At 46.1% G+C, this 22,753-nt stretch overlaps 1 protein-coding gene across 1 annotated transcript in view; it reads right to left on the bottom strand.

The window, feature by feature from the left end:
* The window catches only part of LOC135056671 (alpha-2-macroglobulin-like), a 331,440-nt gene that overhangs the window by 233,472 nt on the left and 75,215 nt on the right, over positions 1-22,753 (bottom strand). The window contains exons 11-14 of the mRNA XM_063962121.1: positions 17,880-18,047; positions 17,355-17,585; positions 16,510-16,576; positions 434-579 (exon numbers count right to left, since the gene is read on the bottom strand). Of these exons, the coding sequence (XP_063818191.1) occupies positions 434-579; positions 16,510-16,576; positions 17,355-17,585; positions 17,880-18,047 (612 nt within the window). The remainder of the gene's footprint in view (positions 1-433; positions 580-16,509; positions 16,577-17,354; positions 17,586-17,879; positions 18,048-22,753) is intronic.

Raw genomic sequence — 22,753 nt, 5'->3', positions numbered from 1 at the left:
ACTGCGGTATTTTTACACATTTTTTTTAGCAAATTCGGCCACATGACATTTCCCACTGGAAGTATGGGGAATGCGATGTGAGTTACCAAAAAAAAAGTGAATTAAAGGGTTTGGAGCACTTTTTCATGAAAACTGCTCCAAATGTCCTTTAATACATTTAGGTGATACTAAAATAATGTGAAAAGGGTGTGAAAACACCCTTTTTCACATTATTTTAGTAAAAATAATGTTAATAAATAGACCCCTTAATGAGAAACCGCACCATGACAGCTGGCAGTGTATAAAAATGATTGCAGAGTACATTAAAGTCCCCACAAAGTACAAATGTACTCATTTTGTGTATAGAAATACACCTTTTATATGGAGTTTTAATTTAAGCATTTTATATTTGAGAATTTACTTCCAAATTATATGAAAAGGAGATACCACTCACTTTATGTTTGAGACATCTTTGGATGTTAAATTTTGCAGAATCTGCTACTATATCTCCATTAGGCAGTAACATGTACAGAATTACTTGAAGAGTCGAAGACGTCCCTGCACTCAGAGGCAGCCGTAAGGTAGTCTGACCACGAAGGTCTGCGAGAGACAGACAACACATAGGTGCAGGTAGAACAACATGACCATATTTTTATGAGAAAATGTTAAAGGATATCTGTCTGTTAGACAATCTCTAATACCCCTTTTCCACCACAGTCCTGGGTCTGACAACGGATTTGGAACACGGTTCCCATCTGGGTAAAACCGGGACAGATCCCTTTCACACTGCGGCTCCGACCCGAGTTATTCCTGGGTTGACGCCATTTACAAGGCATATGGGTGTAAACCATACTTGCCTACCTGACCCTCTCCATGAGGGAGAAAATGCTCTGTTCCTGGACTTTCCTGGTAATGTAAGATTGCCATCACCTGTGGTGAGCTAGTTAATTGATAAGAAAGGTGTTTCACCACAGGTGATGGCAATTATACATTACCAGGAAAGTCCAGGAACAGAGCATTTTCTCCTCATGGAGAGGGTCAGGTAGGCAAGTATGGTGTAAACTCCCTTCTGCTGATGCTTAAGATGACATTATCTCCAAGCACCGGAAATCCAGATCTCCCCATGCTGTATATGAGACACTGCAAACTTACCCAGGTGCTTCCCGGGTCCAACCCTGGTCACTACCTGGGTTGGATTCCTGGGTTCTACCAGCAGTGATAATGGGGTATAAGTAATGTCCCCACTCCCATATAATAGTCATGTAATCTTCTTTTGGCATTACCTTTAGTATCTGCTTTCAGATGTGGAGACATATATTTTAGTGCACAAAAAGAACAAGGGGTATTACTCTATCACATAGGTTCTCAAACTCGGTCCTCAGGACCCCACACAGGGCATGTTTTGCAGGTCTCCTCACAGAATCACAAGTGAAATAATTGACTCCACCTGTGGACCTTTTAAAATGTGTCTGTTAGTAATTAAAACACCTGTGCACCTGCTGGGTTACCTGCAAAACATGCACTGTGTGGAGTCCTGAGGACCGAGTTTGAGAACCTGTGCTCTATCAGCTGACTGTAGTAACAGTACATTTATGTTTTCATGTTCTTGCTATTTGTCTGCATTACTAAATGGTAGGCTAGTGGTACTATAAAGAGGTGTAATTCACCAAGCAGGTGAAAGTAGGGGAGATTGGACAATTGGACTCTTGCTTTGACATGTGAGAACCAGCACCCGAGATACTGCTGCAATTAGAGCTTTTAGTGGTGCATAGTTACTATGCAACATATAGTATTAATTTATTGGTTTACAGTACATCTATTATCTACAATATTTATATATAACAAAATATCTTCCAGGTTACACCGAGTTTTCACATAATTAATAGCATATACACTAACTCACATGGAAATAATACAATCATTTTGCACAACTTGTTCTTAAGGGATCCTATTGAGAATGACAGACTTACAGTATTACTTTTGAATTAAATGGGCTCTGAGGAACTTCCCCTTGCATTGTGCAGGTAATAAATGGGTACAAGAGAGCTGTGTTGCAGTATTTCAGTTAAATAAAATAATAGGATTTTAATTACCTACCGGTAAATCCTTTTCTCGTAGTCCATAAGGGATATTAGGGGAGACTTAGGGGTATATTCAATTAGCAGTGATAACGGACTTTTCATGTGAAAAGTCCGGTTTTCGGGTGAAAAAACGGACTTATCACGTGAAACGCAATTGCAGCCTATTCAATTATCCTGGAAAATTTATCACTGATCATTTTTTCACTAATTTCACTTCACCTTCTCTGAAGCAGGTGAAAAGTTGGGAAAAGTCACTATTTTAAGGTAAAAATGTTTGGATATGGTACAGAACTCCTGGGACACCCCCCTTAATGACTAATTTGGCACGTTGAAGTTTTTAATTATTTTTAATTGGCCAATAATGACATGTCATTTTTGGGGTGAAAAAGTAAAAAGTGATGGAAATTGAGGTTCAAGGTATGGGACAGGTATATTGGGGTGCTTTATGAGTGGGACAGGTGTTTTTTAGGCTTGCAGATGGGAGTAATCGGTCTGTTTCCACTTTTTTTTAAAGTACCCTAAAATGACCCAAATATATACTTATACCCATTTTCATGTACCCCAAATTTAATGAGAGCATTTATTTTGCTCAAAAAAAATTGCTTTCTATCATTTTTTTGCATTTTTTAAAAAATGCATATAACAGCCATTTCACACAATTTAAGTTCCCAAAAACTCTCTAATGTGATCTCTAACACACTTCTCTTCTGTTTTCCTATGTTAGTTTAGCATTTTTTGGGGTACAGGCCGATTTCCCAATTTTCACCTGCACTTTTCACTGCAAGAATTTTCACGTGAAACCCAGTCGGAATTGAATAGGTCGAAAAACGGAACGTTTTCGCGGCAATTTTCGGGCGATTGCCGCGAAAAATTTTCGGGCGAAAAATTGTAAAACGGAGCGTTTTCGCGGCAATTTTCGGCCGATTGCCGCGAAAAATTTGCGGGCGAAAAATTGCAGCGAATTTGCGGATAATTGAATACCCTAGTTAGTATGATGGGGTATAGACGGGGTCCAAAGAAGCCGGTGCACCTTAAATTTCTTCAACTGGCCCCTACCCTCTATGCCCCCTCCCACAGGCAGTTATAGGTAAAATAGTGCCCGAAGGAGAAAGGACATACTTGAGAGAAGGAGCATAACAATGAGTGGTGAGATTTACACACCACACCACTACAATATAACAACCAGCAGCGGCTGGCAACAACAAGCAGCAACAGCTGAACAGGTAACCACATAATAGAGAACCTGAAGAAAAGTCAACGCACTGAGGCGGACACCCAATATCCCTTATGGACTACGAGAAAAGGATTTACAGTTAGGTAATTAAAATCCTATTTTCTCTAGCATCCATAAGGGATATTGAGGAGACTTAGAACAATGGGGATGTCCCAAAGCTTCCAGAATGGGTGGGAACGTGCAGAGACTGCTGTAGCACCGCCTGCCCAAACTGGATATCCTCTTTGGCCAGGGTATCAAACTTGTAGAACTTTATAAATGTGTTCTTCCCCGACCAGGTAGCAGCTCGGCATAGCTATAAAGCTGAGACTCCACGGGTAGCGGCTCAGGTAGACCCCACCGATCTTGTAGAGTGGGCCTTCAGAGACTGTGGAACAGGCAAGGCTGTCGATACATAGGCCTGTTGGATATTAAGCCTAAGCCAATGAGCAATGGACTGCTTTGAAGCAGGACAACCCTTTTTCTGCGCATCATAGAGCACGAACAGGTAATCCGTCTTTCTGATCCGAGCCGTTCTATAGACATAGATCTTCAAGGCTCGCATAGCATCCAATGCTTCTGGAGGAGCAGAAGTGCCAGAACCTGATGGAACCACAATAGATTGATTCAAGTGGAACGCAGAGATGAACTTCGGCAGGAACTGCTGCCTAGTCCTGAGCTCCACTCTGTCCTTGTAAAAGACCAAGTAGGCACTCTTACACGATAAGGCCGCCAATTCAGAGACACGCTTAGCAGAAGCCAGGGCCAATAACATCACCGTCTTCCACATGAGGTACTTATCTACTACCGTCATCAGTGGTTCAAACCAGGAGGACTGTTGAAACTCCAATACAACATTCAAATCCCAGGGTGCTGTGGGCGGCACAAAAGGAGGTTGTATGTGGAGTACCCCTTGCAAGAAGGTCTGAACTTCTGGCAACACTGCCAACTTCTTCTTGAAGAAAAAGGAGAGATCTGAAATCTGGACCTTAATGGAACCCAGACATAAGCCCTATCCACCCCAGCCCGCAGAAACATAGGAAGCGTCCCAAGATGAACTCCGCAGGCGGATACGTGCATTCCTCGCACCAAGAGACATATCTCCTCCAGATATGATGAAAATGTTTTGACATAACAGGTTTCCTGGCCTGAACCATGGTAGCAGCGACCTTCTTGGAAAGGCCCTTTTGAGCTAGAATGTTCCGCTCAACCTCCATGCCATCAACCGAAGTCGCTGTAAGTCCAGGTAGGCGAACGGTCCTTGTTGAAGAATATCTCTTCTTAGTGGTAGAGGCCAAGGGTCTTCAACGGACATGTCCAGAAGATCTGCGTACCACGCCCTCCAAGGCCAATCCGGGGCAAACAGAATTGCCTGGACTCCTTGATTTCTGATTAGCTTTAGCACTCTCGGGAGCAATGGAATTGGAGGAAACAGTTAGACCAGCTGGTAAGGCCAAGGCGATGTCAGTACATCCACTGCCTGCGCCTGAGGGTTCCTGGTTCATGAGCAAAACCAATGAAGCTTCTTGTTGGGTCCAGAAGCCATCATGCCTATATGTGGCTCCACCGGTCGATGATCTGCTCAAACACCTGATGGTGGAGCCCCCACTCTCTTGGGTGGAGATCATGACGACTCAGGAAGTCCACTTCCCAGTTGTCCACTCCTGGAATGAAGATTGCTGACAGTGCTCTTGCATTTCTCTCTGCAAGAGCACTGTCAGTATCCTTGACACTTCTTGCATGCAGGCTCTGCTTTTTGTCCCTCATTGTCGATTGATGTACGCCACTGCTGTGGAGTTGTCCGACTGTACCTGGATTGCATAATTCCTGAGTAGAGGGGAGGCCTGGAGCATGGCATTTTAGATCGTCCAAAGTTCCAGAATGTTGAATGGAAGGAGGGCTTCGTGGGCTGACCACCTGCCCTGGAACTGAGCCCCTTGGGTGACAGCTCCCCATCCTCTCAGACTTGCATCCGTTGTGAGGAGGATCCATCCTGAATCCCGAAAACTTCAGCCTTCCAGGAGATTGGAAGACTGTAGCCACCACAGAAGGGAAATCCTTGCCTGAGGTGACAGCCGTATTATCCGGTGCATCTGAAAATATGATCTGGACCACTTTCTCAGGAGATCCAATTGAAATGTTCTGGCATGGAACCTTCCATATTGGATCACCTTGTATGAGGCTACCATCTTTCCCAACAATCTTATGCAAAGATGGACGGCTAGTCGAGCAGGTCAGAGATCCATGCAGACCATCTCTTGAAGTTTTCTCGTCTTGCCCTCTTTGGAGGAACACTTTCTGGGCCACAGTATCCAGTAACATCCCCAGAAACAGGAGCCGCTGAGCAGGCTCCAGTTAAGACTTCTGTAAATTGAGAATCCACCAATGGCGTGACAGAAGTTGAATAGTGCGGTCGATATGGAGCAATAAAAGCTCCCTGGATCTTGATTTTATCAGTAGATTTATTATTTTATTTATTTATTAACAGTTTCTTATATAGCGCAATTACAATTAGAACAGTAATAGAACAAAATTGTGTAAAAACAGACAGACATAGAGGTCGGAAGGCCCTGCTCGCAAGCTTACAATCTATAGGGAACTAGGCATTGATACACAAAGAGATCATCCAGGTAAGGGACAACATTGACACCCAGGACCCGGACCTGGAACATCATCTCTGTCATTACCTTCGTGAACACCCTAGGAGCTAACAGGCCGAAGGGTAGCGCCTGGAACTGGTAGTGATCATCCAGTAGGGCAAACCTCAGATAAGCTTGATGGCCAAATCGGAATATGGAGGTAGGAGTCCTTGATATCCAGGGAGACCATGAATTCCTGTTCTTCCAGGCCCACAATCACTGCTCGCAAATAATCCATTTTAAATTTGAAAACCTTTAGGTAAGGGTTCAAGGACTTTAGATTCAAAATGAGCCTTACCGAACCGTCCGGTTTCGGTACTACAAACAGGTTGGAGTAATAACCCTTTCCCTGTTGTTGTATTGGTACTGGAACAATGACGTGGTACTGGACCAACTTTTGGATGGCTTGTTGCAATGTAGCCTGCGTATCCTCCAAAACTGGTAAGCTTGATTTGAAAAAGCGTTGGGGAGGAACACTGTCAAACTCCAACTTAAAGCTCTGAGAAATGAGGTCCTTGATCCAGGTATCCTGGCAGGAACTCTCCCAGATGCGGCTGAAGTGATGCAGTGGAACTCCCACCTCGAGATCCCCTTGGGGTGGGTGGGTACCGTCATGCTGAGGATTTAGTGGAAGCAGAACTGGTGCTCTGTTCCTGAGAACCGGTGCTTGTAGGTTTTCTGGTCTTCCCTCTGGTGCCTCTACCCGCATTGGAGGCACCTCTGGCCCTAGATCGAAATCTGTTAGACTGAAAGGACTGAACAAGACTTCGATCTAAAGTCCTTGAACCCTTACCTAAAGGTCTGCAACAGCCCGCTGTAGTAGCTGAGTTTTTTGAGCATTTACAGTGAGTTGTGATGGCATATCAGCAGGGCTGATTCTAGCCAATTTGGCTCCCAGTGCGAGATTAAAAAATGCGCCCCCCCCATGACATAAAAAAATGTGTCCCCCCCCACACACACACCTAGATAAAAAAAAACTTGCACGTGCACCCGTCAAGGGGGCGTGGCCTCATCTAAATGGGTGTGGCCTCGTCTGAAAAGACTAACTCACAATCCAGTTTTTGACCCTGCTCCAACAGATCACGACCACCACAGGAAAAAAAAATTCTACCATATTAAGCCTCACACAGTTATGCCCCCTGCAACATATTATGCCACACACCGCAATGCCCTTGATACATTAAATCCCCACACTACGGCAGGCAAGAGTCCCCATTTCACACATTACGGCAGGTGTCCCCATTTTACACATTGAGAGAGAGAGAGAGAGAGAGAGAGAGAATACTTACAGAGGCGATTACCGCTCTTCGGCCACCCTCACCAGTCGCTCCCCAAGAAACGGCCCTGCATATCAGACATCACAGTTTTAATGGCACCTAGCCAGGAAGGCTCTTGACCCTCTCCCCCAGCCCCCTCACTGAGTTGTGAAGATTGGCTGCATTGTTCACATAATACAGAATCAGATGATAAGGGAGAGACTCTGGTATGACATACACTGCACAGTATGTGTTTACCCATGTTCACAGTAAAGAACAATACATACACATACACACACACACACACACACAGGCAAGTAATAACCTAGCAAGCCTGCCCTTACTGTATGTGAGAGGGAGATAGAGAGAGGAGGCTAGCACACCCCAGTGAGGCTATAAGTTGATATTTCACAGTGAAACACCTATGAATACTGTCCTTTATAGTAGAGATGAGCGCCTGAAATTTTTCGGGTTTTGTGTTTTGGTTTTGGGTTCGGTTCCGCGGCCGTGTTTTGGGTTCGAACGCGTTTTGGCAAAACCTCACCGAATTTTTTTTGTCGGATTCGGGTGTGTTTTGGATTCGGGTGTTTTTTTCCAAAAACACTAAAAAACAGCTTAAATCATAGAATTTGGGGGTCATTTTGATCCCAAAGTATTATTAACCTCAAAAACCATAATTTACACTCATTTTCAGTCTATTCTGAATACCTCACACCTCACAATATTATTTTTAGTCCTAAAATTTGCACCGAGGTCGCTGTGTGAGTAAGATAAGCGACCCTAGTGGCCGACACAAACACCGGGCCCATCTAGGAGTGGCACTGCAGTGTCACGCAGGATGTCCCTTCCAAAAAACCCTCCCCAAACAGCACATGACGCAAAGAAAAAAAGAGGCGCAATGAGGTAGCTGTGTGAGTAAGATTAGCGACCCTAGTGGCCGACACAAACACCGGGCCCATCTAGGAGTGGCACTGCAGTGTCACGCAGGATGGCCCTTCCAAAAAACCGTCCCCAAACAGCACATGACGCAAAGAAAAAAAGAGGCGCAATGAGGTAGCTGTGTGAGTAAGATTAGCGACCCTAGTGGCCGACACAAACACCGGGCCCATCTAGGAGTGGCACTGCAGTGTCACGCAGGATGGCCCTTCCAAAAAACCCTCCCCAAACAGCACATGATGCAAAGAAAAAAAGAGGCGCAATGAGGTAGCTGACTGTGTGAGTAAGATTAGCGACCCTAGTGGCCGACACAAACACCGGGCCCATCTAGGAGTGGCACTGCAGTGTCACGCAGGATGTCCCTTCCAAAAAACCCTCCCCAAACAGCACATGACGCAAAGAAAAAAAGAGGCGCAATGAGGTAGCTGTGTGAGTAAGATTAGCGACCCTAGTGGCCGACACAAACACCGGGCCCATCTAGGAGTGGCACTGCAGTGTCACGCAGGATGGCCCTTCCAAAAAACCCTCCCCAAACAGCACATGACGCAAAGAAAAAAAGAGGCGCAATGAGGTAGCTGTGTGAGTAAGATTAGCGACCCTAGTGGCCGACACAAACACCGGGCACATCTAGGAGTGGCACTGCAGTGTCACGCAGGATGTCCCTTCCAAAAAACCCTCCCCAAACAGCACATGACGCAAAGAAAAAAAGAGGCGCAATGAGGTAGCTGACTGTGTGAGTAAGATTAGCGACCCTAGTGGCCGACACAAACACCGGGCCCATCTAGGAGTGGCACTGCAGTGTCACGCAGGATGTCCCTTCCAAAAAACCCTCCCCAAACAGCACATGACGCAAAGAAAAAAAGAGGCGCAATGAGGTAGCTGACTGTGTGAGTAAGATTAGCGACCCTAGTGGCCGACACAAACACCGGGCCCATCTAGGAGTGGCACTGCAGTGTCACGCAGGATGTCCCTTCCAAAAAACCCTCCCCAAACAGCACATGACGCAAAGAAAAAAAGAGGCGCAATGAGGTAGCTGACTGTGTGAGTAAGATTAGCGACCCTAGTGGCCGACACAAACACCGGGCCCATCTAGGAGTGGCACTGCAGTGTCACGCAGGATGTCCCTTCCAAAAAACCCTCCCCAATCAGCACATGATGCAAAGAAAAAGAAAAGAAAAAAGAGGTGCAAGATGGAATTGTCCTTGGGCCCTCCCACCCACCCTTATGTTGTATAAACAAAACAGGACATGCACACTTTAACCAACCCATCATTTCAGTGACAGGGTCTGCCACACGACTGTGACTGATATGACGGGTTGGTTTGGACCCCCCCCAAAAAAGAAGCAATTAATCTCTCCTTGCACAAACTGGCTCTACAGAGGCAAGATGTCCACCTCATCTTCACCCTCCGATATATCACCGTGTACATCCCCCTCCTCACAGATTATCAATTCGTCCCCACTGGAATCCACCATCTCAGCTCCCTGTGTACTTTGTGGAGGCAATTGCTGCTGGTCAATGTCTCCGCGGAGGAATTGATTATAATTCATTTTAATGAACATCATCTTCTCCACATTTTCTGGATGTAACCTCGTACGCCGATTGCTGACAAGGTGAGCGGCGGCACTAAACACTCTTTCGGAGTACACACTTGTGGGAGGGCAACTTAGGTAGAATAAAGCCAGTTTGTGCAAGGGCCTCCAAATTGCCTCTTTTTCCTGCCAGTATAAGTACGGACTGTGTGACGTGCCTACTTGGATGCGGTCACTCATATAATCCTCCACCATTCTATCAATGTTGAGAGAATCATATGCAGTGACAGTAGACGACATGTCCGTAATCGTTGTCAGGTCCTTCAGTCCGGACCAGATGTCAGCATCAGCAGTCGCTCCAGACTGCCCTGCATCACCGCCAGCGGGTGGGCTCGGAATTCTGAGCCTTTTCCTCGCACCCCCAGTTGCGGGAGAATGTGAAGGAGGAGATGTTGACAGGTCGCGTTCCGCTTGACTTGACAATTTTGTCACCAGCAGGTCTTTCAACCCCAGCAGACCTGTGTCTGCCGGAAAGAGAGATCCAAGGTAGGCTTTAAATCTAGGATCGAGCACGGTGGCCAAAATGTAGTGCTCTGATTTCAACAGATTGACCACCCGTGAATCCTTGTTAAGCGAATTAAGGGCTGCATCCACAAGTCCCACATGCCTAGCGGAATCGCTCCCTTTTAGCTCCTTCTTCAATGCCTCCAGCTTCTTCTGCAAAAGCCTGATGAGGGGAATGACCTGACTCAGGCTGGCAGTGTCTGAACTGACTTCACGTGTGGCAAGTTCAAAGGGCATCAGAACCTTGCACAACGTTGAAATCATTCTCCACTGCACTTGAGACAGGTGCATTCCACCTACTATATCGTGCTCAATTGTATAGGCTTGAATGGCCTTTTGCTGCTCCTCCAACCTCTGAAGCATATAGAGGGTTGAATTCCACCTCGTTACCACTTCTTGCTTCAGATGATGGCAGGGCAGGTTCAGTAGTTTTTGGTGGTGCTCCAGTCTTCTGTACGTGGTGCCTGTACGCCGAAAGTGTCCCGCAATTTTTCTGGCCACCGACAGCATCTCTTGCACGCCCCTGTCGTTTTTTAAAAAATTCTGCACCACCAAATTCAAGGTATGTGCAAAACATGGGACGTGCTGGAATTTGCCCATATTTAATGCACACACAATATTGCTGGCGTTGTCCGATGCCACAAATCCACAGGAGAGTCCAATTGGGGTAAGCCATTCCGCGATGATCTTCCTCAGTTGCCGTAAGAGGTTTTCAGCTGTGTGCGTATTCTGGAAAGCGGTGATACAAAGCGTAGCCTGCCTAGGAAAGAGTTGGCGTTTGCGAGATGCTGCTACTGGTGCCGCCGCTGCTGTTCTTGCGGCGGGAGTCCATACATCTACCCAGTGGGCTGTCACAGTCATATAGTCCTGACCCTGCCCTGCTCCACTTGTCCACATGTCCGTGGTTAAGTGGACATTGGGTACAACTGCATTTTTTAGGACACTGGTGAGTCTTTTTCTGACGTCCGTGTACATTCTCGGTATCGCCTGCCTAGAGAAGTGGAACCTAGATGGTATTTGGTAACGGGGGCACACTGCCTCAATAAATTGTCTAGTTCCCTGTGAACTAACGGCGGATACCGGACGCACGTCTAACACCAACATAGTTGTCAAGGACTCAGTTATCCGCTTTGCAGTAGGATGACTGCTGTGATATTTCATCTTCCTCGCAAAGGACTGTTGAACAGTCAATTGCTTACTGGAAGTAGTACAAGTGGGCTTACGACTTCCCCTCTGGGATGACCATCGACTCCCAGCGGCAACAACAGCAGCGCCAGCAGCAGTAGGCGTTACACGCAAGGATGCATCGGAGGAATCCCAGGCAGGAGAGGACTCGTCAGAATTGCCAGTGACATGGCCTGCAGGACTATTGGCATTCCTGGGGAAGGAGGAAATTGACACTGAGGGAGTTGGTGGGGTGGTTTGCGTGAGCTTGGTTACAAGAGGAAGGGATTTACTGGTCAGTGGACTGCTTCCGCTGTCACCCAAAGTTTTTGAACTTGTCACTGACTTATTATGAATGCGCTGCAGGTGACGTATAAGGGAGGATGTTCCGAGGTGGTTAACGTCCTTACCCCTACTTATTACAGCTTGACAAAGGGAACACACGGCTTGACACCTGTTGTCCGCATTTCTGGTGAAATACCTCCACACCGAAGAGCTGATTTTTTTGGTATTTTCACCTGGCATGTCAACGGCCATATTCCTCCCACGGACAACAGGTGTCTCCCCGGGTGCCTGACTTAAACAAACCACCTCACCATCAGAATCCTCCTGGTCAATTTCCTCCCCAGCGCCAGCAACACCCATATCCTCCTCATCCTGGTGTACTTCAACACTGACATCTTCAATCTGACTATCAGGAACTGGACTGCGGGTGCTCCTTCCAGCACTTGCAGGGGGCGTGCAAATGGTGGAAGGCGCATGCTCTTCACGTCCAGTGTTGGGAAGGTCAGGCATCGCAACCGACACAATTGGACTCTCCTTGTGGATTTGGGATTTCAAAGAACGCACAGTTCTTTGCGGTGCTTTTGCCAGCTTGAGTCTTTTCAGTTTTCTAGCGAGAGGCTGAGTGCTTCCATCCTCATGTGAAGCTGAACCACTAGCCATGAACATAGGCCAGGGCCTCAGCCGTTCCTTGCCACTCCGTGTGGTAAATGGCATATTGGCAAGTTTACGCTTCTCCTCCGACAATTTTATTTTAGGTTTTGGAGTCCTTTTTTTACTGATATTTGGTGTTTTGGTTTTGACATGCTCTGTACTATGCCATTGGGCATCGGCCTTGGCAGACGACGTTGCTGGCATTTCATCGTCTCGGCCATGACTAGTGGCAGCAGCTTCAGCACGAGGTGGAAGTGGATCTTGATCTTTCCCTAATTTTGGAACCTCAACATTTTTGTTCTCCATATTTTAATAGGCACAACTAAAAGGCACCTCAGGTAAACAATGGAGATGGATGGATTAGATACTAGTATACAATTATGGACGGGCTGCCGAGTGCCGACACAGAGGTAGCCACAGCCGTGAACTACCGCACTGTACTGTGTCTGCTGCTAATATATAGACTGGTTGATAAAGAGATAGTATACTCGTAACTAGTATGTATGTATAAAGAAAGAAAAAAAACCACGGTTAGGTGGTATATACAATTATGGACGGGCTGCCGAGTGCCGACACAGAGGTAGCCACAGCCGTGAACTACTGTACTGTGTCTGCTGCTAATATATAGACTGGTTGATAAAGAGATAGTATACTCGTAACTAGTATGTATGTATAAAGAAAGAAAAAAAAACCACGGTTAGGTGGTATATACAATTATGGACGGGCTGCCGAGTGCCGACACAGAGGTAGCCACAGCCGTGAACTACCGCACTGTACTGTGTCTGCTGCTAATATATAGACTGGTTGATAAAGAGATAGTATACTCGTAACTAGTATGTATGTATAAAGAAAGAAAAAAAAACCACGGTTAGGTGGTATATACAATTATGGACGGGCTGCCGAGTGCCGACACAGAGGTAGCCACAGCCGTGAACTACCGCACTGTACTGTGTCTGCTGCTAATATATAGACTGGTTGATAAAGAGATAGTATACTCGTAACTAGTATGTATGTATAAAGAAAGAAAAAAAAACCACGGTTAGGTGGTATATACAATTATGGACGGGCTGCCGAGTGCCGACACAGAGGTAGCCACAGCCGTGAACTACCGCACTGTACTGTGTCTGCTGCTAATATATAGACTGGTTGATAAAGAGATAGTATACTCGTAACTAGTATGTATGTATAAAGAAAGAAAAAAAAACCACGGTTAGGTGGTATATACAATTATGGACGGGCTGCCGAGTGCCGACACAGAGGTAGCCACAGCCGTGAACTACCGCACTGTACTGTGTCTGCTGCTAATATATAGACTGGTTGATAAAGAGATAGTATACTCGTAACTAGTATGTATGTATAAAGAAAGAAAAAAAAACCACGGTTAGGTGGTATATACAATTATGGACGGGCTGCCGAGTGCCGACACAGAGGTAGCCACAGCCGTGAACTACCGCACTGTACTGTGTCTGCTGCTAATATATAGACTGGTTGATAAAGAGATAGTATACTCGTAACTAGTATGTATGTATAAAGAAAGAAAAAAAAACCACGGTTAGGTGGTATATACAATTATGGACGGGCTGCCGAGTGCCGACACAGAGGTAGCCACAGCCGTGAACTACCGCACTGTACTGTGTCTGCTGCTAATATATAGACTGGTTGATAAAGAGATAGTATACTCGTAACTAGTATGTATGTATAAAGAAAGAAAAAAAAACCACGGTTAGGTGGTATATACAATTATGGACGGGCTGCCGAGTGCCGACACAGAGGTAGCCACAGCCGTGAACTACCGCACTGTACTGTGTCTGCTGCTAATATATAGACTGGTTGATAAAGAGATAGTATACTCGTAACTAGTATGTATGTATAAAGAAAGAAAAAAAAACCACGGTTAGGTCACTGGTATATACAATTATGGACGGGCTGCCGAGTGCCGACACAGAGGTAGCCACAGCCGTGAACTACCGCACTGTACTGTGTCTGCTGCTAATATAGACTGGTTGATAAAGAGATAGTATACTACTAATATTATATTATACTGGTGGTCAGGTCACTGGTCACTAGTCACACTGGCAGTGGCACTCCTGCAGCAAAAGTGTGCACTGTTTAATTTTAATATAATATTATGTACTCCTGGCTCCTGCTATAACCTATAACTGGCACTGCAGTAGTGCTCCCCAGTCTCCCCCACAATTATAAGCTGTGTGAGCTGAGCAGTCAGACAGATATATAATATATATAGATGATGCAGCACACTGGCCTGAGCCTGAGCAGTGCACACAGATATGGTATGTGACTGACTGAGTCACTGTGTGTATCGCTTTTTTCAGGCAGAGAACGGATATATTAAATAAACTGCACTGTGTGTCTGGTGGTCACTCACTATATAATATATTATGTACTCCTGGCTCCTGCTATAACCTATAACTGGCACTGCAGTAGTGCTCCCCAGTCTCCCCCACAATTATAAGCTGTGTGAGCTGAGCAGTCAGACAGATATATATAATATTATATATAGATAATAGATGATGCAGCACACTGGCCTGAGCCTGAGCAGTGCACACAGATATGGTATGTGACTGAGTCACTGTGTGCTGTGTATCGCTTTTTTCAGGCAGAGAACGGATTATATTATGTACTCCTGGCTCCTGCTATAACCTATAACTGGCACTGCAGTAGTGCTCCCCAGTCTCCCCCACAATTATAAGCTGTGTGAGCTGAGCAGTCAGACAGATATATATAATATTATATATAGATAATAGATGATGCAGCACACTGGCCTGAGCCTGAGCAGTGCACACAGATATGGTATGTGACTGAGTCACTGTGTGCTGTGTATCGCTTTTTTCAGGCAGAGAACGGATTATAAATAAAAGTGGTGGTCACTGGTCACTATCAGCAAAACTCTGCACTGTACACTACTGAGTACTCCTAATGCTCCCCAAAATTAGTAAATCAAGTGTCTCTCTAATCTATTCTAATTCTAAACGGAGAGGACGCCAGCCACGTCCTCTCCCTATCAATCTCAATGCACGTGTGAAAATGGCGGCGACGCGCGGCTCCTTATATAGAATCCGAGTCTCGCGATAGAATCCGAGCCTCGCGAGAATCCGACAGCGTCATGATGACGTTCGGGCGCGCTCGGGTTAACCGAGCAAGGCGGGAAGATCCGAGTCGCTCGGACCCGTGAAAAAAAACATGAAGTTCTGGCGGGTTCGGATTCCGAGAAACCGAACCCGCTCATCTCTACTTTATAGGACCAAGGACCAAGACTGTCCAATAGCAGCTCTCCCCCTTAGCTACACCGTGTATCAGTTTTCCAGCGTTTCTTGAGTGTCAGGAGGAGCTGTGTGTGCCTGCTGCTGCTGTAAGCAGAGGAAGGTGCCAAAATACTGCTGATCCCGCTCTGAGTTAGCTCCACCCACCCAATGGCACTGAAGCTACAGTGTTTTTTATACTGGCAATGTCTCCCAAATAGCTTAAAAACATCACACAAGTGCTAGTTTAAGCCACCGCTAGCCAGTGTACACAGTGTGCTATAGCGGGTCCGCCCCAGGAGGGTCCCGTATGCCTCCCCTGCGTGTCAGCGGCACCTTGAACTGGGTGACCCCCCTAGCGGGGCCCCCGGTTTGTACTCATCACTGTCGTCACCTTCAGACTATTGTTAGGGGTGTGCGGCGTGCTGCGATTGTGACCGCCAAGGCGCAGTGCCCCGCTGTACAACAACCTTTCAGCACGGTGGTCCTGCAGCGGGGAAGCGGCTCTGACACGTCGCAAGGCAGGTGACGGCCCCTTCCCCCCCTAACTCCCACGGTGCAGTTATGCTGTTGCCCAAACAGCATACTGAAATAACAAAGATTTAAAATAAACTGAAAAAAAAACTCTCTGGAACTGCAGAGATGTGCATCCTCTTCTAAGGGCACTTTTTTCTAAACTGCCTGTGGGAGGGGGCATAGAGGGGAGGAGTCAGCACACACAGTTGAAGAAATTTAAAGTGCACCGGCTCCTTTGGACCCCGTCTATACCCCATCGTACTAAGTCTCCCTAATATCCCTTATGGATGCTAGACAAATTACAATTTGGGGGGGGGGACTTCACAATTTTTTTTTAAAGTCAGCAGGTCTCAAAGTCCAGCAAACCTGTCGCTCTGTAATTTTAGCCATCTTGTTACATCACCTTTCTTGGTACAGTTGTACATTATTTTACCTTCATTACTATTTTCAGTGTTGATTTGTAAAGAGCCAGAGTCTTGTATATAGCCTTTGGAAGTCACCTACAGAAAATTATTTAAACATACATCAATATACGTAAATAAGTATGTAAAGAAAGATCAGTTCATGTCGCCTTCAACATCAATTTATGCATATATGCTCTTTCAAAAACTATTTTAGGCCCCAATTCATTTATTCCCTTTTCACACCAAAATCCCTGGTCTGGCCCAGCATCTGGAGCACGGGTCCGATCTGGGACAGACCCAGGACAGAACCCATTCACACCGCGGTGCTGACCTTGCGTTGGTGAAATTTACACTGCAGACAGGTGCAGTTTTTACTGTTCTGCTGGCGTTAGGAGATGATATAATCTCAAAGCATCGAGGATTTGGCTCTTCCTATACTGTAAACAAGACCCAGGTCGGACGACCCAGATCGGACTGTTTACACTGCCCTGTTACACATGTCATCCCAGTGTCCAACCCAGGTTACTACCTGAGTTGGATTCCTTGGTCACTCGACCTGAAATTTTTTGTTCCAGGGAACCTTTCACACTGAGCCGCGAACTGGATTAAGTTAGCAATAACCTGGGTCAAAGCGGTGGTGTGAAAGGGGTATAAGATGAATCCCTTCTTCAGGGATTTCTGTATGTACAAAGAACTAGAGTTCACAAGCACTTACGGGAATTTGCAATGGGCCTGTTTTATTTAACAGCTGTACAAAAAATATGACATCAGCAGTCCTCTGATAATACCAGTGCTCCACTTGTTTCCAGGAATTGGAACATAGAACAATTTTACTTCTCATTTAATTACAGACACGTTGCAACAAGGTCCTCACCAAGTAATGTAGATCTATGTACTGGATCTCCTTTTCTAGCTCTGAGTGTGCAATGATATATTCCACAAGGACAGCTATGTGTCCCTCACATGGGAGAACTCTATCCAGTGAGCGGAGTTTCACAAAACTTTTGGTTCGAGAATAGAAGGGTTTTAGTAACAGTTTGGCATAACCATAATTTGCCTTAATTATGCCAGGAATATATGGGGGGTTCTCCAGTTTGGTTTTTGCCTTTGAGAAAAAAAATTAAAAAATTAGATGGAAATGTTAATAATAAACATTATTTTTACATGAAATTCATTAAGTGGGTAAATACACATTACTCAACTATAAAATGTCAAATGCAAATTAAAATGCAAGGAAAAAATAAAAAAATAATGGAATGAGTTCTGAGATTTATTGCTTTCGAAATGTCATTAATCAGTCAATAATTTACTAAAGAGTGGGGACAAAGAACATCCACACAGTATCTAAATAACATTGATAGATTCATTTGGTAAGGTATTACTGTATGCAAATGCTCACCGACAGTGATACGGGACCCTTCCATATGGTTGTGTTCAGTGTAAAGGAAGCTTCACCATTTTCATTGGTCAGTAAGGTTTCATAGATAGGATAGATCGGAACACCTCTGCTTAGAAGATAAACATTGATGCCTGGTACAGGATTATCATTACCATCCAACACCTTAACCTAAAATAAATTGTAATACAGGTTGAGTTTGCTACATTCAAAATTCCGAAATAGTCAATTTTTTCTAAGTGTGACTGATATAGTGAGACCTTTGATTTCTGATGGCTCAGTGTGCACAACCTTTGTTTAATGCACACAATTATGAAAAATATTGCATCAAATTACTTTAGTATAAGGTGTATATGAATATGAAACATAAATTAAATTTGTGTATGTACACAAACTTTGTTTTTATCAACAAAATTATTAAAAATATTGTATAATATGACCATCAGGCTAAGTGTATAAGGTGTATATGAAACACAAATGTATTCTGTATTTAACCGTTGGTCACCCCCCCCATCCCTCACAATGGTGTGTGGCCCCCTGTGACCTCCCCCGTGTGTGTGTGTGTGTGTGTATGACACCTTGTGTCCTCCTCTCCCCCCCCAACCCCCCTGTGTGTGGCCCCGCTACCCCCTGCCTTATGTGACTGTGCAGCATAATGTGTGTAAGCGCCACTGCTACAGGGGGTGTTGCGTGTGTAAGCGTCACTGGTAAAGGGGGCATTGCGTGTGTAAGCGTCACTGCTACAGGGGGAATTATGTGTGTACGATGCGTTACGTGTGTAAGCATCACTAATACGGGGGACGTTGCGTGTGTAAGCGTCACTACTACAGGGGGCGTTACGTGTGTAAGCGATACTGGTACTGGGGTGTTACGTGTGTAAGAGTCACTGGTACAGGGGGGCATTACATGTGTAAGCGCCACTGGTACAGGGGGCGTTGCGTCATTGGTACAGCGGGTGTTATGTGTGTAAGTATCATTGGTACAGGGGGCGTTACGTGTGTAAGCGTCACTGGTACAGGGGGCGTTATGTGTGTAAGCGTCACTGGTACAGGGGGGGCGTTACGTGTGTAAGCGTCACTGGTACAGGGAGCGTTACGTGTGTAAGCATCACTGGTACAGGGGGCGTTACGTGTGTAAGCGTCACTGGTACAGGGGGGCGTTACATGTGTAAGAGTCACTGGTAGAGGGGGCGTTACGTGTGTAAGCATCACTGGTACAGGGGGCGTTACGTGTGTAAGCGTCACTGGTACAGGGGACGTTACGTGTGTAAGCGTCACTGGCATAGGGGGCGTTACGTGAGTAAGTGGCACTACTACAGGGGGCGTAATGTGCACTGTCCCTTTGTAAAGTTGGGAGGGCACAAATTTATAGTTTGCAGGAGGGTGCCGAACACCCTAGCACCGGCCCTGCATACCCATGTTAACACTTTTATCTTTGATGTCTTTAGGCTTCACAGGATTAACCATAGGGTGTAGGTTTTTAGAGAGGACCGGGCACCAAATAGTTAAAGCTTTCAAGTCCCAGGATGACTCTGGGTCCCTCCTCCCCTATACCCTGTTCCCAGCCAAAGGCCAGCCAGTTTTTGTGAACAAGCCCAAGGCAGGAGCAGGAGAGAGGAGAAGGAAGAATGGTACACACAAGAAACACTCTCACAGCAGAGAAGGGAACCAGTGACCAAGAGGAAAAAACCCATAGAAGCCAGATGCATAAGGGTGGGCACTTTGTGGAGCCCATGGACCTCAAAGAAAAAAGTTAACAAGGGTAAGTCTGCCATAACTCTAATTTTCTTCTTCAGAGAAAATAAGTAATAAAATCCCCATGGTTTTCCCTGTTTCTACAGGGATAATCATGGGGATGACCTAAGGCAGTTTTCCCTAGAGGAGGGGATGCTCCTGAGCAGAAAGGAGAATCCGGTGCCCAAAGGAAGCATCCTGAGGCAAAAGAATCAAAGGCATAAAACTTAAGGAAGGTGTGGGTGGAAGACCACGTAAGCGCCCTGCACAATTAGTCAGCAGAAGCTCCACATCAGACAACCCACAAGGGTCCCACAGAACGAGTAGAATGGGCAGTAACCGTATCGGGAACAGGGAGGTCAGCCTGCGTGTAAGCCTGCAAAATAGTTATGCAAAGCCATCTAGGGAGAGTTTGTTTGTTAGCAGACCAGCAGACTAGCCTTGTGAAACCCATATACAGTACAGTAACACAAAGAGGGCATCAGATTTCCTGAAGGAGCTGGTACGATCCACATAAATCTGAGGAGTATGGACTAAATCCAGGGAAGCATCACCTGCAGCAAGGTGCAGGGAGGGAAAGGGAGGAACCACAATCTCTTCATTAAGATGGAACCAGGACATCACTTTGTTATGAGCCACGGCTGTGGCTCATTCCTGTTTTGCATTTTTGTTAGGTATTTCATGTTATACTTCTGTTTATGTTCCCCGTGGGTGTCATGGGGTGCTCGGAGCTCACCCTTAAGGAGGGGATACTGTTATGAACCACAGGTAGTGGTTCATTTCTATTTTATGTTTATTTAGTTGTCTTGCATGCCAGGATTTCCTGTTGCTCTGTTTTAGTATGCTCTTGTCTGCTGCCGCTGGTTAGTCTGTGTAATTGCAGCTTGTTCCATGTGTTCAGCCTCACCTGGCTGCTAATTGCATCTTGTCAGTTGGAATCATGCAATAGGCCAGCTGCTCTGGATTATTAATTAGGCCTCTCTGTTATATGCTGGCTGATTGCAGTTCACAGACGCTGGTGATATTTCTGGGTTTTCAGTCTGCTTGAGTTCTGAGCTTGGTTCCTGCTAGTTCCTGAGCTTCCTGTTTGCTGTATCTGTTGCAGAGAGTGTTTCCAGTCCTGCTCTATCCGGTCGTTCCTGTCCTCAGTGGTCCAGTACTCGGAAGTTGTCATCTGTTCCTGGAGTCCTGACCGAGCACCTTTAACATCCTGTGGTGTTCGTGAGTCGCGGCGTAGCCGTGTGTTGCGGCTTGACCGCTTACTATTTATTATTTGTTATATTGAGTCTCGGAGCTTTTGCGGAGGATTCCGCTCCCACAAATCCACTCTGGTATCCAGCGGTGCTGGGTAGGAGTAACGGATTAGTGGATTTTGGTTGTCCTTTTCCCTGGCGGTTTGTCCGCACATACTTCTGGTTTGAGTTTAGTTAGCTTGTAGCCCCTGGCCTGGTTGTTTAGTCAGAGGGCCCCTTGTTATCACCCTGTCTCGGATTTCCCTTTGTCTCCCATTAAGACCTGAGGGGGCATCGGAGTTGGGCAGACATAATCCGCCCTTCAAACGCGGCTGCCATGGGCTCAAGCAACCATAGTCTCGCAGGGGATTTCTGATAACACGGGCGAGACAACGGAGTTAGGGCGCCAGGGGTTACTAGGCTTTCCTGCTCCCGTAACCAGCATTCCCCTCCAGTACTCTGGCCTTTGTCATAAGATCTCCTCTGGTCAGAAGTACTGGAATCATAACACACTTTAGAGAGGTAGCCAGCCCGGGTGCAGAGAATGGCTCTGTCCAGATGAAAAACCAAAAAGGGGGATCGTTAGGAGAGAGCCCCCAAGTCAGACTTCCTGCGGAAAGTGGCAATAGCAAGGAGGAAAAGCGTTTTTCGCAGTCAACCACTTGAGGTCCACTGAGTCCAGAGGTTGAAAGACAAGTCCCATGGAGCCACCGGAGGGACAAAAGGAGGTTGAAGACAAAGAACACCCTGATGGAATGTTCTACCATTGGCAGGTGAGCAATCCTTTGCTGGAACCAGACTGACAGAGCAGAGACTTGCACTTTAAGGGATGCCAGACAGAAGCTGAGGTCTAACCCAGCCTGGAGAAAGGCAAGCATCCAAGAAACTCTGATAACTTTAGGGTCATAGCCTCTGGTAGAGCACAACTAAAAGTAAGAGTGCAAAACTCTGTAATAGATGTGGGCTGAGGTAGGCTTACGTGACTTGAGCATCGTCTGAACCATGGAGCAGGAGAAACCCTTGGATGTTAAGAGGGATGACTCAAGAGCCATGCCATCAAAGACAGATGAGACAGGTCCAAGCACAGACAAGAGCCCTAAATTAGCAGATCTGGGTATAGAGGAAGTGGAAAGGGAGTGTCTATAGAGAGACTTTGTAGGTCGGAGAACCAATGGCGCCTGGGCCAGGCTACAGCTATCAACTGGATGATGCCTCCATCCTGTTTGAACTTTTGAAGAACCCTCAGAAGGAGGGAGACTGGAGGGAAAAGGTACACCAGATTTAAGGTCCATCTCACCGCTACAGCACCCGTGAAGGTGACTGCGGGGTCTCTGGTCCTGGACCCATACAGGAGTACCTTGTGATTGTGTTGTGAGGCCATAAGGTCCACGTCCAGTAGACCCCATTTGTCCACTAGGAGTTGAAAGATTCCTGGGTGTAGAGCACACTTCTCGGCATGCACATCTTCACGGCTTAGCCAGCCATGTTCCTGTAGGAAGGCAATGGCCAGCTGAAGATGGTGCTGGAGTACGTCCTGGGATCGAATCAACAACAGAATGTCATCCAGGTATGGAAGGATTCTGACCCCCTGGTGCATGAACTGTACCACTATAACAGCCATGATTTTGGTAAAGACCGAAGGGCTGTAGAAAGCCTGAAGGGCAGGGACTGAAATTGATAATGTCATCAAAGAACAGCAAACCCGAGGAATTGATGATGTTTGGGAGTAATAGGTACATGCAGGTAGGCATCCTGAATATCTAAAGAGGCCATAAATTCTCCAGGTCCCAATGCTAGGAATATGTAGCGGAGAGATTCCATACGGCTCTTGGGATCTCTGATGAAATTGTTGAGTGATTTAAGATTGAGAATAGGCCAATAGGACCTTTTAGGCTTCTGAACCAGGAAGAGG

This window comes from Pseudophryne corroboree, chromosome 3 (assembly GCF_028390025.1).
Source record: "Pseudophryne corroboree isolate aPseCor3 chromosome 3, aPseCor3.hap2, whole genome shotgun sequence".
Classification (NCBI taxonomy): Eukaryota; Metazoa; Chordata; class Amphibia; order Anura; family Myobatrachidae; genus Pseudophryne; species Pseudophryne corroboree.
Note: the sequence above shows the minus strand (reverse complement) of the source record. Positions and strands in the feature narration are given on the sequence as shown.